Here is a 16715-nt window from a genome sequence, read left to right on the forward strand (position 1 = left end):
CTGGGGGCATGTCCTGCCACGGACGGTTGCGAGTTGAGCATCCACCGTGGCTGTGGAAAGCACCATGTACATTTGTGTGCCTTGGTAGCGCCGGGCACCTACCTTGTAAAATAGGTACAAGCGACTCCTCGGGCTGGCGCTCGGCCCTTGTGTGGGACTACAACGCTTGGGAAGTTCACCCGGCTTGCACACGGGAAACTGCCCCCATGGAAAGGGGCGGCTGCAAAAATGCAGGAACTTTTTTTTTTCTGCTTCTGTAAAGAAAGCCAAAAAGGGGCAGCTGGCTGTGTTCTTCACAGCCAAGTCCCACAAAACGGGCATTCCGTTCAGGGCCATTGTGTCTGAACGCCAGTCTTGGATGGAGCCCTGTGCCCCGGAGGTGTTGCAGGCGAGAGGATTGAAGGGCAGGGCAGGTCCATAGAAGGTGGCTCATGTTGGCTTCGGGCGCAGGGACCGTACAAAAGGGACAGGTGTCCGGAAACGGTGCGTGGTAGCGGGCATAACAAGCGTGGGTCACTGCTGGGGATAAGGCCACCCCAACTCGAAGCCTCCGCAGCACGACCTTCTCCCAGCGAGCGAGCCCACTAGGAAGGTCAGTTCCACGCGGTGGAAGTAAAGCACGCGTGGCGCGGCGGAGGTTCTCCTTTTCCACCAGCAGTTCTTCTAGGGTGGCCACCGGAAGAAGTGGTAGTGGCCGTGGAAGGTCTATACGGCGACAGGCGCGATCCGCCGCTATGTGGGCAGGAAGCATGTCCCGGTGAACCCACAAAACACGCACAGGGCATGGGTATGTGTCCAGGATCGTGTGAATACATGCCGAAATGCTGGTGCTACGTGCAACGCGACGTAGATCACGTATCACTGTCATTGAGTCCGTGTAAATTTCCAGTTTCACACCGGTAGTTACTGTCGATGCTAGCGCTTGGAGACCATCCCGAATAGCATTAAGTTCTGCCAACAGGCTTGGTAGAGGGCGGAGGGTCTCGTAGGCGCAGCACTGGTTTAAGGTTGGGTGAGAGGGACAAGTCAAGGCTGTGGTTACGATGGAGTCGTGTGCCCCGGCGTCCACGAAAGCCTGCATGACTCGTGGCCGCGTCGCAGGTGCCCAGTGACCGACATGAAGGAGGGCTGCATCCTTCATGAAGGATGCAGGTTGATGAAGGCCAGAGGTTCGGACATGTAGCCTTGCCAGAGGCTTGTTGTCCGTCACCTGATGGTAGAGCCAGGTTGGTCTAGCCGCAGAAAAAGCTGGCATCGTATCAGGAACCTGCCCCGTATATTCAGCGAGAGCTGCTGGGCTCCAGCTTGCAGCAGTGGAATTGGTGTTATGCGAGGGAGGCCAGTAATGGTGCGCATGGCGGCCCTGTTGATGGCCTCAAGCCGAGCCCAGTCCTCTTGCGTCATGTGCTGGAACTGTGCCTGATGCACAAGCTGTGGCTGTGGTACGGCACTCGCTAGGAGACGGGCAATCATCGAGCAGGCCCCGCCAGACTTCTGAGAGATGCGACGAACGAGGTGGAGCATCTGTCCGGCTTGCTGTCGAGCAGATCGGAGCCACTGAGCTGCTGACCCTGATGCCAATATTTCTAGTCCTGGGACCCGAAGGCGGTCAACCGTGGGTATGCCGTTCCCATTCAGTTGCAGTGAAATGGGAGACACTGCAAGGGGGCTGCGGCCCCAAGCGTTGGCAATGGGAAGTAAAGCAGTCTTCTCTTGCGAAAGAGTGAGGCCCGCATACTCGCACCGTCTCTGGCAGTCCGTTAGTGCTTGCTGGAGGCATTCGGCTTGTCGTGACAGGTCTGGATGCACTGACCACACCGTAATGTCGTCCGCGTACATGAGAAAATATAGATCTCGGATTGAAGCAAAGTGCCAAGCTAGCGGCAACATGACCATGCTGAAAAGAAGGGGAAACAGAACAGACCCTTGTGGTACGCCTCGGACTGGTTGAAAGTGACCGAAACTTGCTCCGTTGATTCGGATGGAAAAAGAACGGTGTTGAAGGAAGTACTGGACGAAATCGCAGACTTTGTCTGGAAAGTGGAGGCCATTTAGAACTTGTAGGATGGCAGCGTGACTAACGTTGTCATATGCCTTGCATATATCCATGGCGAGCACAGATCTCGCACGGCGGGGTCGGCCTCCAACTAAAACCATCGATGAGAGGTATTCCAACCCGTCCTCAGTACCGAGATAGGGCCTGAATCCAATATGCGCCGGGTGATACCATTGGAAGGTATCAAGCCACCACTGATGCCGTGTTGCAAGCATTCGCTCTAACAACTTGCTCAGCGTCGATGTCAGGGCGATGGGGCGCAAGTTGTGAAGTGCATGTGGTGGTTTCCCAGGCTTTGGAATGGGAACAATATCTGCCCGAAGCCAAGAGTCAGGTAGTTGACCGTAGAGCCACACCTGATTAACAGAGTCCAAAAGCGGCACGAGGGCTGGGTTGTCGATGTTGTTGTACACCTTGTAAGTTATGCCGTCGGGACCTGGAGCAGTCCGCTGTTTAGCGTGATCGATCGCTGCCAGGAATTCAGCCACTGTGAACGGTGCCTGAATTCCCAAAACGGCTTCATGAGTAGGCCGTAATCCAACATCGTTCGGCAAGGGAAACAGAGACGGCATGGCCACTGGCACAACATCAAATGCAGGAAACAAGGCCCGAGCAACGTCGGGGCAGACTTGAATGGTCTTTGGACGATTTCCGTAAGTGTTGCTGGCGGCGAGTTAATTGAGACTTGCGCTTGGTGAGTTTGGTAATTTCACCATGCAGCAAAGCCAGCTTCTGGTCCAGGGCAACAAGCTCGTCTTCCGTAGGGGACGAAGGAACCTCAGAAACAGGTTGCCGACGATGGCGCGAATGGCGAACAATGTCTCGATATGTTGGCTGCGAGGAAGGCCTTGCGGCTTCTTCCTCCATTGCATCCTCATCCTCCTCCATCAAGCAATTGAATCGGTTGAATGTCGAGGTTGGGTCTGGCTGAGAACGAGCACGCCATGCACGACGCTTAGCACGCGTTGCCTTACTCTTGATGGGGCAGTCTTTATCGGTGATTTGAAGTCACTGAGCCTTGCTGACCCATTTCTTTCGTCCTCTTCTCAGCAGCTGGTTGAGTTTTTGGTAACGAAAAACCCTGGGCACTGCACTAGCTTCAGTGTAGACGTTGAGGATTTGTTCTACAGCCTGCCGCATGCCCAACTTATGCAATCCGTGAAAGACTGCATTACTGTGCTGAACGATGAGGTTGCTTTTTCAGATCGCTGCGGAATTTCGAGTGAGGGACTTCTTGAACTGTTGGAATTTTACCTGCGGTCCACTTTCGTTGAATGGGAAGGCAACGTGCATATTCAAAGATCTGGAGTTTGTATTGGTTCAAGAGTGGCGCCAGTTTTAAGCGACATTTTTCTCAGCTATGTGGACAGGTCCCTTGAGCGTGCGCTTGAGGGTACAGTTCTAAATGTATGTAGATATGTTGACGACCACATGGTCTTCTGCCGCAGAGCGGACTTGATGCGGGACATGATTGATATTTTGAAGCAGTTTAAGCAGTGCGGGATGGGGCTGAGTTTCACCACTGAGGTCCCTCCCTACTGATAACGCTATATTTGGTTCTAATTTTCGGTTCAGACCACGTTTGCTGGGAGTGCAGCCCGAGGAGTGCAAAACGCCTTTTGAATTTCTCCTGTCACTCGAAGACAGTCAGGAACGGTTTAGCAGTGAACTGCCTCAGGTCTTGATTGAAAAAGTCGTGCCAGCACCGACTGCAGTCCAGCTTTTTCTGTCAGGTGACTCGCCTAGAGCAGGCAGGGTTTCCTGAAGAAGTGTTGGCTTCGGCAGCGCAACGCGTTGTAAAAGACATCAAGCGCCCGCATGGACTCGCTGAGGGAGAGGGTGAAGTGGCCCGTCGGGACGAGAAGAAGGTGGTTGTACCTTACACCCGTCGTGTGGCTCACCGATTAAAAAAGGTCGCGGGGAGGTTTGATGTCAAGGTAGTGTTCTCAGCACCAAACAAATTGTCCTCTTTGTGTGGGGCTATTGCAAGAAAAGCCAACCAAAAGAAAGAAACTCGAGCAGACGGGTGCGGGGTCAGGCATGGAAAACAATTCGTAAAATGCGCGAAAGGCGTTGCTTACCAAATCCCGTTTGATTGCGGCGGATCCTACGTAGGCCAGACGGGCAGGTGCCTGAACATCCGCCTTCGAGAGCACTCGTCTTCTTTGAAGGGCACCCCATGTTCCCATCTATCTGACCACTGTAGGAAGCATGGGTGTGTGCCTCTGCTGGAAAAAACAGAAGTCCTGTTTAGGCACCCTCAGCAACGTACACGCGAGGTGGCAGAGGCTTACTTTATCTTTTTGTGCAATAAGAATGGAACTTGTGTAAGCGCCCCATCCGTCGCCCTCCTTCATGAGGAATTCGCCTATCTTAAAGATAGCGTTCAGTGAAAAGGCAGTAAATTTCTTGGATTCGCAGTGTTCGTTGCTGATGTTATCGATCTGTCTACATTCGCGCGGATCATTGGGTAATTTGTTGTGGCGCATGTGATTGCTGTTTTCTTCCCTATTGCTGTTGAATTATGTCAGTTTTGTGTGTATGATGCGCCCCAAGCGTGCGCTGTGTCGAGATTTTTCGTTTTTGGTTTCATTAAACTCAGTTGTTAGTAAGCGCTCGTCCTGTGTAGTTCTTCTCTTTGTCCCGCGTTTTTCTGCGCTTTTATTTAGTATGTAATGAAGAACTCAGCTGAGATACACGTGCTCCACGACAACTTCCAATTGGAAATTGAACGCCCCCTGGGAAGTTTTTGCTATGTACTACATATTTGCAATGGGGCATTCGATAGACAATCGGTTCGAAGGCCTTCGGAAAGCCTTTGAAACGGCCGTGTAGCACAGGTATAAGACAGACACATGCCTTGGGGAGCTGAAAGTTGGGCTTAAATGCCTAATTGACAACAAGCACTTGGGAAACATTTTATGGGCACCGTACATTCACTTCTGCCCCCACAAAAAAACTGGCGTGAACCACAAAACTATGAAAAAGACCGGGGAGATCTCTACGTTTCTTTCGCGTGCCTGTTGATGCCTGACGATTCGTTCTCGAAGTTATGGAAAGTCCTGAGGGTCCTTCTCTTGCTTAGCCCAGGCGAAAAAAACAATTGCAGGTCCAATTGGACTTGTCGAAAACACGATTGGGCCAAATGGAGCCATTTGCATTTTCAAATGGTTCCATTTGAACCAATTCTGTTTTCGGCAGGTCCAAAGGGTCCTCCAATTGTTCTTTTCGTCTGGGAGCCATGGACAGACTTTAGTAGAAGGAGGTTTCAGTGTAAAGAACACATTGCAGTTGAAAACATGTCGTAGCTGACATATATTTTTCAACGATTCATCTGCGAGGCTGTGAAAAGTTCCCATGGTGGCCTACTTAACGTTCCGCTGTTGAAAGAATGGAAGGCATCAGTGTTCTGAGCCAGGTTATGTGTGCTGTGTACATGGACATGCGGAAGAAAGGAAAAGAGGAGAAGAAGTTGACCTGGAGACAGAGACAGGCAGGATGCAGCAAAAGAAGACACAGCTCCGGAAAACTCTGAAGTGCTTGCGAGACCGCAGCTCGCTTTTCGGAAGGTGCCGACCAGCAAAAAATGACACGACTTATTTAGTCACGGCCAACAGTTTCTGTCGAACAGCCGAAGGAAAGCAGTCGGACGGAGCAGTAGTTGGAGGAGAGATTAGTGTGAAAACTGGCCTCCTTTTCCAACTCTTGTTGGGAAATTAAATTTTGGCTTTTTCATTTTCGAAAACCTCGAAAAGTCCTTGAATTTTTGGCCACATATTCTGTGCAAAACCTGAAGGTGCCAACCACCCTGATTTATGAAAAGTATGCGTAGCAATGACCCGAAAGAGCATTTTACTAAAGTAAAAGAAAGTCACAGGTCTTGCAAATAATTTGCCTCTGCTGGGGCTCAAACCTAGGGTGTTTGGGCCAAAAGCTGTGCTTCTACCTCCCAGACTGCCGGTGCCAAACAGTGGGGCTCTCTTAAAGTGAAAACTTCCTTAGTGGGACCAGTGGCATCCTGTCAAATAACGAATGCCTTTCCCCTAAGACCGGTTGGTCGGCTGAAAAGCTCTGGTAAGATCTCTGGACACATGGCACGTGCGTGAAACCGGGCTTCCGTTGTGTCAAAACAGTTATTTGAAAATCGCGAGAAAGGAAATGACGGTTCTAGACACAATTCATGCATCGATCATGAGGAAGGGGTACAATGGTATATCTTTATCTCACAAACCATGCATCACACATCTAGATCGTCCGTAGATGTGCTTTCTTAGTGCGCAAGAAATGGTTGGAGGGGGCTCATTCTTGGTTTTCGATTTGGGCCCTCGAAGGCTTGGCGACCAATTGGATGCCCTTTCCGCGAAGCGCCTGCAGCTGTGGCGACCAGCCGTTGCCCACGCGCATCGGGGACGGGGTCTGTGCAGCTACACGCCGTACATGCAGCAGGGCATCCAGAGCGAGCCGGGCATGGTGATCCAGCTGCGGGCGACCTTCCTGAAGCTGGCCACGGCGCTGGACCTGCCACTGCTGCGCATCAACCAGGCCAACAGCCCCGACCTGGTGTCCGTCTCGCAGTACTACTCCACCGAGCTGGTGCAGTATGTGCGCAGGGTGCTGCACATCATCCCCGAGACCATGTTTGGCCTGCTGGCACGCATCGTCCAGCTGCAGACCTCGGCCGTCCGCGAGCTGCCCACCCGCCTCATGAAGGACCAGCTGCGCTCCTACGCGCAGCTTGAGCAGCGCCACGAGGTGCGCTCCCCCCTCGTGCATGTCGGGCTCAATCCGGTGTTCATGGTCACTACGACGACGAGGACAAGCAAGTACACGGGACAAAGCGTTTTGTCCCATGTACTTGCTTGTCCTCGTCCTCGTCGCGCTTTTCCCACCATGAACATTTACCAACAAGCCCAGCTCGTAGTTCGTCTAAATGTCAATCCTGTGGCCTGCGATTATTTGGGGGGGGTCTTTGGTGCCAAAAAAGCGGCCAAGAAAGCATGTTTTTGGGACCACTTTTCTCTCGGTTTGCACAGTTTTTAACACGAAAGTGTGTTATTCCCGGATTCACCAAGATTTCACTTACGTCATATCCGTCACGGAAGCGAGGCCAGTGTAACGAAGCAGGCGGCCTGTAAAGGGTGCATCCCTGCACACAGGGTCTTCGTGCGGGGAAGCAACCTTTAGTACTAAAGAGAACGGTATACTTTGGGATGTTTTTCAGGTTTTTTATTTTAACACAGAAATGTTTTATGCCAGGATACACCAAGGTTTCACTGACATCATATCCGTCACGGAAGTGAGGCCAGTACACCTTTGCCGAAGTGACCCGCCATCAGGACGCCACTCGCCAAGCACAGCCAAAAGACAGCCGCCGACCCGCGAATCATGCTCAGCTGCAGATTTTGCTGCACATTTCACTTTCGGGTTTTACGAATTCCTATGACAGAGGAATCAACTGCAGTTTTTTTCTTTAAAAAGTCGGTACCTGAACAGTACCAGGGACTTTTAAAAGCCGTGCAGGCCTGATTTTGACGAAAAAATAATTTTTCTGTAATTTCCCACGTCTCCACTACGAGTGGTATCGCAGCGGTAGCAAATTCTCGAAAGGTACATCCCGGCATAAAGCTGAATGTTTTTAAAAAACCTTGCAATAAGGGAAGCAAATTTCGCATTTCATGTTTCTATAATTGTTTAATTAGCATTATTTGTAATTTCTTTGCAGGAGTACTTTAAAGGGACACTGAAGTGATACGTAAACATTGCGGGATTACTAGCGCAAATTATAGTCCGGAGTCCCCAGGCCATGTTTCGACCACTCTGGGCGCGTTTACGCGATTTTATTTAGTAGAAAAATTAATTCGAAAATGCTGTCCTCCTCTCTTTACGCTCGCCCATTTTCTGTGGCGTTTTCGTGTGACGTCGAAAGAAGCCGAGCTCGCAATTGGCTGCGCTACTGCACGGCTCCCCGGCCTTCAGACAGAGTCAGTCGGCCCAGCCTGTGGCCCAGCGTTTCGTCCGCCGGCCGCCGACGGGTCATCGCAATTCGTTCGCTCAGTTGAAACGAAGCCAGGACACGTTTGTGAATGGAAGAATGTGCCTTTGTTTACTTGGTTAGCTTGTACGCTGTATCTATCTCTAAGTCAAGGTCGCTTCACACAAGCGCTGCACAAGCGCACATGCGACGCTTCGCTGACTGGTACGCCAGTAGGAAAATATAAGGCCTCTTGAAGGCGGGAGAAGAGTCAGCGAAGCCAATATAGGTACTAAGGAAATAAAATCAACTGACATTTGTACCGTACAGCGTAAAACTAGGGAGCGGGAAGCACTTTTTTGCGCTGGACGAACAAGCACAGCGGCCAGCAGCACGACTACGCATCTGCGAACGCTTTTCCGTCTAAGAAATGCAATTGCTAGACGTGAGATATTGTGGAAACTTGGGGGATGCTTACTGCACGAGCGCAAAACAACAAATAGTCGCCTAAGCTGCTTGGAATGCTAAAACTAAATAAAAGTGTAAACTGGTTATACATTATATAGCTTATATATCCGACCCCAGCTGAGTTGGCCTGTGGCCGAGTGGTCTAAGGCACTAGGACTTTTGTTTTGCAAGTCACAAGTTCGAATCCCCGCGGGTACGTGCTTTTTTTTTTATAAGTTAACTTTTTCGTTTTCCTCCGATGTTTTCTATACGATGTTTTCTATACACCTTTTTTTGGGCCGCAACGTCCATTGCTCCACGAACTAGTTCACAGAACGCGCGCAGGCTGGCACTAGCGCGCTAGCGAGTTCTCGTTGGCGTGCTGTTGCCATAAGCACCGACTGCTTGCGGGCAGTGGGCACAGGCCAGAATCAACAGACCCTTGGTCTGGTGCGAACACGCTTTTTACGATACAGGCATGAGTGAGGCAAGCTCCAAATATAGGATAAAAGAGCATGGGGTTTGAGCGTCTGTGGGGACGCGGAGGGCGTTCATGCACTGCGTAGGCCTCGGCTAGTGAATGCTACAATTCCTAGCCGTCCTGGGAGGCTTATCTTATGCATTTTACAGCCGACAATATGGCAGAAGCGTGGTACGATGATTACTGAGATATTGAGAATGCCCATCCAACAACGCCATTGGTTCTGTTTTACAGAACCGAAACCGAAACTTGTTTGATTGCTAACCTTGGGCATCGTCCAATCACGGTGCCCCCTCCTCCCAATGTCACAGCCTTAGTTGGTGTGGCCGCCGCAAACCGCGCATGGTAGTTTTTCTTCTTTCGCGCTTTGTGAAATAATTACCGATTTGTCAACCGGATAAACGATGAAATGTGTTCTAATTTGAGCCAGTCTACGCAGTGCAAGCAAAAAATGGAGCTCGACAAATTCACTTCAGTGTCCCTTTAAACTTACAAGTTAGAATTGATGTTATATTCCTGTCACACGTTAGATCTGATGACATTTGACTCGAATGACATTTAGCGGCTAACTGAGCTCCCGGACCTCACTCAGCGGCCACATGAGAAGCCTCGACAGCAGTGGTACGTCACTAGACAAGAAAGTTCAATTATAAACCAAAGAACATTGTTTGTAAAAAGTGTTAGTATACTTATATTGTCCTCTTCATAGTGTTTTTCAGTTAAAAAAAAGGACACACAAATACTTACATAAAAAAATCTCATCCCATATTGCCCTCTTCATATTGTTTTTCAGTTAAAAAAAGGACACACAAATGTTTTTTTATTTTTTATTTTTTTTTTATTTTGAATACTGTTAGCCCTTTTCGGGCTGGTACAGGGTGGGAGGATATACACATTTTGTCAACACATCAAGCAATGAAACAAAATAAACGCATCACGAGAGGTACATTTCCAACTTTCATTCAAATGATTGTACAGTCATTGAGTCATGAAAAATCTGTGCATCGAGCGCATTCCAATCTTCTATTGTCCTAACAAGGGGAGAATATTTAAAAACATCAATTCTGGCATTTTAAGGCGTAAAAACATACGGGTGATTCACACGGGGAGAGACTCTGCCAGGGCGGGACAAATAGCGCGACTGATCTAAATTGAATTTATTAGTAGAGAGCTGGTATAAAAACTTCAGTCGTGCGATTTTTCTGCGTGTTGACAGTGTTGATAAATTTGCCCTAGCGAGCAAGGTGGTTACGGACTGTGTTTTGCGATACTCGGAAAATATAAACCGCACTGCAAGTCTCTGTATTCGTTCAAGTTGGTTAATCTGATATTGCTGGTGAGGGTCCCATATACCACTAGCGTATTCCAAAGAAGGACGTACGACGGCTGTGTACGCCTTAAGCTTAACTGCAGATGTTGCATGCACCAATTTTCATTTCAAAAATCCAAGTTTTCGCTGAGCAGTTCCACATATGTTAGTTACGTGATCCTTCCAATTGAGGTTACTCGAAATAGTGACACCAAGGTATTTGAGCTTTGTAGTGCGAGCTATTTGCTTATTGCCTACAGAGTAATTAAACATAAGTGGCATCTTCTTGTTCGACACAGTCATACACTTGGTCTTTTCAAAATTAATTTCCATATTCCATTTGGAGCACCAATTATGAATTACATCCAAGGATTTATTAAGTAATTCTTGATCATCTATTGATTTCACTGGGCAGTACAATATACAATCGTCCGCAAATAAACGAACTTCAACACTGGTATCTACACGCTCGGCTATATCATTAATATAAATCAAGAATAATATTGGCCCCAACACAGACCCTTGCGGTACACCAGAAAACACCGGTAAGCTTTGGGAGTGTTGACCATGAATTTCAACAAATTGCAGCCTATTTGACAAGTACGCTTGAATCCAATTAATAATTTGTTGGTTGACCCCAAGGTCATAAAGCTTGCTTACGAGTTTCCTGTGGCAGACCTTATCAAATGCCTTTGACATATCAATTGAAATTACGTCAATTTGCACTTTCGAGTTGACAGCTTCAGCGAAGCTGTGGACAGTTTCGAACAATTGAGTCACAGTTGACAGACTTCTGCGAAAGCCATGTTGCTTACTGTAGAAAAGATTATTATTTTCTATGTACTGTATTAACTCCTTAGCGATTGTATGTTCCAGGACCTTACATATTGTGCACGTAATAGAAATCGGGCGATAATTCTCAATAGCAAGCTTGCTTCCAGATTTGAAAACTGGTTTTACTCTTGCCATCAGCCAGTCAGTAGGTATAATACCACAATGAAGCGATAACGAAAAAATCTTTTTGAGAAAGCACTCTACCCATTCAGAATAACGTTTCAGAAAAGCGTTTGGAATCTTGTCCGGGCCCGGTGACTTCTTGTCATCTAGATTTAGCAAGGCAGAAATTATGCCTTTTTTCGTGATAACAATATCATTGCCGGAAAGATTCATGTCTGAGTGATTTACAACAGTGCTGTCATCCTTTGGAGTGAATACAGAGCAGAAGTATTTGTTAAATGCTTCCGCCATAAGGGATGGCTCAGAACACGGCATACCATCTACAAGAATGGCTTCGATTGTGTCTCTACTCCTTGACATGTACCTCCAAAACTTCTGCGGTGATTCTTGCATATATTTAGTCAACGTATTAGAAAAGAAAAAGCTTTTTGCTTTTTTCAACTCGCTACGCACTTGCGCACTGAGGTTACTGATAGCTGCCACATCTCTGAATTTTCTTACGTGCGCGGCGCAGTCGTCGTTTTAGATGAATAATATCTCGTGTTATCCATGGGTGTGGCCTATCAGTTCTTTTTCTTTTTTGGGGAACATATTTGAACAAGCAATCATTTACCACTCCCAGAAAGTGGCACCAGAGTACATTTACGTCTGCATGGTGTGGCATTTCATCGACACCGATTTCCATGCGGTCGAGAATTGATGTGTCGTCGGCTCGTAAGAAATCAAATACTTTGCTAGCCGATTTCTTTATTAAGAGTTTATTGCTGACTTTAAGAGACGCAATTACTGCTTTGTGGTCGGATATTCCTTCTTCCACATCAATTTCATAATCAAACGTTCCCTCGGATAGAAACAATAAATCCAGTATTGTCGAACTTGCCGCATGTATTCGCGTTGGAAACGTCACCACCTGAATAAGACCGAGCTTAGCCATTGTTTCTAACATACTATCTGCATGAGGCCTATCAGTGGAACTTGGGATTCTTGCATCCCAATCTACACCCGGCAAATTGAAATCACCAGTGATTATTATTCTAGCTTTCTTGCTTAAAGTTGTTAGGTAATTATCAAGGCTTTGAAAAAATTCCACCGAGCTGCCAGGAGGCCGATAGATGACACACACCAACAATACGGTATTTCCAAGGAACAATCGACACCGAACGTTTTCGTGCCCTTCAAACGATGGTAATGGCTCATATTTTAGTGGTTTCTTTACCAATAGCGCCACGCCCCCGCCTCTAGTTAATCGGTCATTTCGCAAGACGCTATAGGAAGAAGGAAAAACTTCATCACTCGCGATATCAACCCTCAACCATGTTTCTGTAATAGCGATTACGTCTGGGTCATGCGTTAAGGCCAATCCTTCGAGCACCTCCGTCTTATTCACGATACTTTGGGCATTCAAATTCAGAAGGCGTATTTCATGCTGCTTTTCTTGTCAATCCCGGTTAAGCGAAGGGTTCTCTTTGCTACCGCGCATCTTTACCCGCCTGCCAGATTGCTCATCCCACAAGAACGCTTCATCATTCACAAAAAGTTTATCGTGCACGAGCTTAATTTTGGCTCCTCGACTTTTATCTGCCTCAGCCGTTTTCCAAAGAAGTGTTCGCTTTTTGAGTGTTTCCGGCGAGTAATCATCAGAAATGCTTATTTTTGAGCCTTTTAGTTTATGGCAGTTTTGGAAAAGAGCTACCTTCTCATTGAAGTTATAAAGCTTCATGATGACTGGCCGATCCCGGTCATCTTTCTTCTTTCCAAGCCTGTGAATTCGCTCTACTGACGATACGTCAACTTCAAGGCGGTCCAAAAAAATGTCTTTTAATACTTTGCGTTCAATATCGGCACGTGTTTCTTTAGCGCTTTCCTTGACACCGTAAACTATGACGTTATTCCGCCTCGATCTGTCTTCTAAGTCAGTTATCCTTTCTTGTTGGTTTCTGATCGTCCGCTCAAGATCTCTAACTGTACTTTCAAGTTCTAGTACCTTATTGCACACATCTTTGAGGCCATCGACTTTATCTTCAAGGTTGATAAGCCTAGCCTCGGCTTTCGTTTGGTTGGCTAATACTTCTTTAAGCATTTCCTCAACCGTAGGACCAGGGTTAGTTTCCGCATCCCCGGAAAGTAAAATTTCAAAGCACAACCATAACATACGCAAAATTTCACAACACTTCATTGGGAGCGGCAGCACAATAATGCAAGGATCGTTTGAATGAAAATGTGATACGTAAGCATAGTAACGAACCTGTAAAACAACCCAGGCATATTTAGGCGACATGGTCGCTCCAGCGCTGCCGCTCCCACTGAAGGTTGTCGGTTGCAGGACAGGCTTTATATGGTCCCAGGCCGTCGCTGACGTCCCTCCGGTTGGGCGACACCACGGGGTGGCGCTCTTTACTTGAATGTCAGGCGGCGTATCCAGCAAAAAGGCAGTTCTTCCGTTGCTTGCTGTGACGTAACTCGTAATCAGCGGCAATATCTGTAAAACAACCCAGGCATATTTAGGCGACATGGTCGCTCCAGCGCTGCCGCTCCCATTCTTACATAAAAAAATCTCGCCCCCAAAGAGCGCAAAGCGTGGTTGCCAACACGTGTTTGTGTTTCAATTGCTTCGACCATGACGGCAAGTTCGTCCTGCGGTTCAGCCAGCGGACTTATTGGGCAGATAACGAGGTCGACACTCTGGTTCGAGTGTGGGAAGATCACCTCGGAGATTTGTGGCGCATGACACGCAATCGCAAAGTGTACATAGCCTTCAGTTCTGGCACTCAATTGATCTGTGGCAGACGCACTCGACTCTTGCGAGTTCACGTTAAAGCTTGAATCTGCAATTTAAAGGTACACATGGTAAGCCTGAATTCATAACGATCTTTGAGCACCTTTTTGATGTCTTGAACTCAAGAAATCTGTTCAGCTGATCATGCAAAGCGCCTCTTCAAAAGGCGGATCAAGCTTCAATGAGGACTTTTTTAAACAAGTATGAATTGTGCATAACAGGACTCAAAGATTCACAAGGAAAACCAGTGTTTGAGGGCATCAACAAAACCGTATTTGCAGGGCTCCTTATATGTATGATGGCGTCATAGCACCTTTTGATAGGTTTGTGGTGCCAGGGAAGCTGCGGAATTTGCTCATGCGCAAGATGTCTCAATACCACATCGAAACAGTTTTTGGTTGAGTAAAAAGGAAAAGGCAACGCGGACCGCCGGAGAGGCGGTCCGCATAGCTTTGAAACTTTTATTCTACTGATGTTGGCGCTGACGATGTCAACATCTGTAAAATGCTGCCAGTGGCCAGTGGTGGCATTAGTTGCTCAGGTGCCGGTGTCGCCACCATACCAGCGCTTGGAGCTTGTAGCCGCATGCATTGCCTGTTACTCTTGCGTTTGTTTTGTTCGTGATGGAGGAGTTGTTATGCTCACATTATGAGCAATAAAAAAATTCTAAAAATGCACGCTTTCAACCAACGCCAAGAAAGCCATGGTGATGCTGGTACTTTGTGAGTGTCGGCCAGTAGAGATTTGTCCCAAATTGACCTCATTTTAAGGCGCAGTAGGTGTGACATTGCTTTTCTAGGGCGTCACAATTCCACAAACATGTATTTCACTCATTATAATGAAACTTTGTGTGTTGCTGTGGAAGCGGGCTAGGAATCTGAAAATGGAGAGCGAAAATCACTGTTTGGCAGACCTTCCAAGTCCAAGAGCTATGTTCTCTCTTCAGGGCTGGGTAAAAAAACTACCAAAAGCTTAGAAAATTGTCTACCCCCACCCAACTCTGTTATCACAGTCACCGGTTATAACGATGATATTTCGAACCACGTACTTCACTAGTAGTTATATTTTGTGGAAATCGCGGAGAACCACGGCCCGCGATCCCGAGCCGGCACGCGCTTCGGGAGAGACGCTTGTGCGCTGAAACCGGTCCGGCACTCCGCTGGTTCGTCGGCACCCCCGAGAGATGGCACCACCGGTCCGTGGTGGCATAGGCATAGGCACGCGGGCGGCGCGAACGTGTGCGCGAGGGAGACGGGGAGAGTCTCGTCGGAGACCCGGTCGGGGCTGGTTCGGCGGAACATGGCGGCGGTGGCGGATACATGCATCTCAGGTGGGAGCTTTGTTTGTTGCGCGCTGTGAGTGCCTGCCTCCCGTTCGCGGTCACGATCCGGACGGCGTGATTCGTGAACGCCGTCGAGCCTTGTGCTCGCATGCTTTGGGATTCCCCAAATAAACGGCTGTGCTTCGGCACTGCTGTCTAGTGTGTTCTCGTATCGGCGGACCTCGCTGGGCTGCCGTAGGCATGGGAGCCCACATGGTTGACACGCCGGGAGCTAGCGTGGGGGCCTACCCCAGAGTGCTGGCAAGGTCCCCGAGGAACCCCTCATATCCCACAAGGTTGGTTACGTGTTGCTCTCAAAAAGCAAAAGCTGCCACAAATGTCCTCCTTCTCGTAAAGAGGACCAATTTGCAGCCAAGTGCATAAAAATGGAGGCTATGTTTGGCTCACTGTGGCTTTTACAGTGTCCGGTGATAGTGGAAGCCCCTCGTCTTGCCTGCAGTCGGACCCCCCCCCCCCTGTCAGGGACCAACCATAGGGTTTGCCCATGAGTTAGTATCGAACGGCTGTCACAGGACCGTAGGTGGAAAGCAGGGGGAGAGGCCAGAGCCACGGAGTTTCATACTAGTACTATGTACTAGAAAGAAATCTGGCGCCAGCGTCTGGGCGAGCAGCTCTTCAGCGGGCATTCCATCATGTGCTGGGTAGGCGTGTTCCAGTTGTCCTTGGCATGGTTTGCCAACAGACTCAAAAGTTTCCTTTAGCTGAAAAAAACAACAATAATAATATTGCAAAAGCAATCATTTCAAGTTGTTTTGGTATTATGAAATAGGATCTCCAAAAGATCTATTTGTCAGGGAAAATTTGGAAACTTCATGAAGAAAAAACGTTTTTTGATTTTGACTCCAAGAAGGAAAAGAAGCCATAGGGCTAGCCAAGTCAAGTAGGCGAGGAACGGGGCTAGCTGCTACGGCCATAGAGTTTAATACTATCATATACTAGAGGGAAATCTGGCGCTGCAGTCGCGTGTCGTCGTGGGCGCTGCCTTAGCAGCGAGTGACGTTCCTCGACTACTTGACTTGGCTAACCACGTGGCTTGTTTTTGCTCTTGAAGCCAAAATCAACGATGAATGTAACATTTTTTACTTGTTCATCCAGCATAAAGCTTCTAAATAACCCTTGGCAAATAAACATTTCTAAACCTCCGTTTTCATAATAATTCACCACATTTAAAAAATATTTTAAAACAGAATTGTTGCTTTTTTGCAGCCAGAGGCAACTTTCTATCCTGTCCATGAGCCATGGCTAGGACAAGTGGAGCGCGCCTCCCCGGTACATGACGGAGCGCTTGCTGAAGGTTGGCTCGCCTAGTCAGTGGCGCCAGATTTCCCCCGCGTATGATATTTGCCCCGAGCGCGAACACAGTCGGCACCTGGCGG

General features: G+C 48.3%; 1 protein-coding gene across 7 annotated transcripts in view; it reads left to right on the forward strand.

Moving 5' to 3' along the window:
* The window catches only part of Strump (WASH complex subunit strump), a 164710-nt gene that overhangs the window by 55094 nt on the left and 92901 nt on the right, over nt 1–16715 (forward strand). For 6 of the 7 annotated variants that reach the window (XM_077691422.1, XM_077691427.1, XM_077691424.1 and 3 more), the window contains exon 14: nt 6388–6808. In XM_077691422.1, the coding sequence (XP_077547548.1) occupies nt 6388–6808 (421 nt within the window). The remainder of the gene's footprint in view (nt 1–6387; nt 6809–16715) is intronic. The other variant, XM_077691423.1, reaches the window with a different exon arrangement.

Source organism: Haemaphysalis longicornis, unplaced genomic scaffold, assembly GCF_048455015.1.
Source record: "Haemaphysalis longicornis isolate Haplotype H1 unplaced genomic scaffold, Haemaphysalis longicornis Haplotype H1 scaffold_10, whole genome shotgun sequence".
Lineage (NCBI taxonomy): Eukaryota > Metazoa > Arthropoda > Arachnida > Ixodida > Ixodidae > Haemaphysalis > Haemaphysalis longicornis.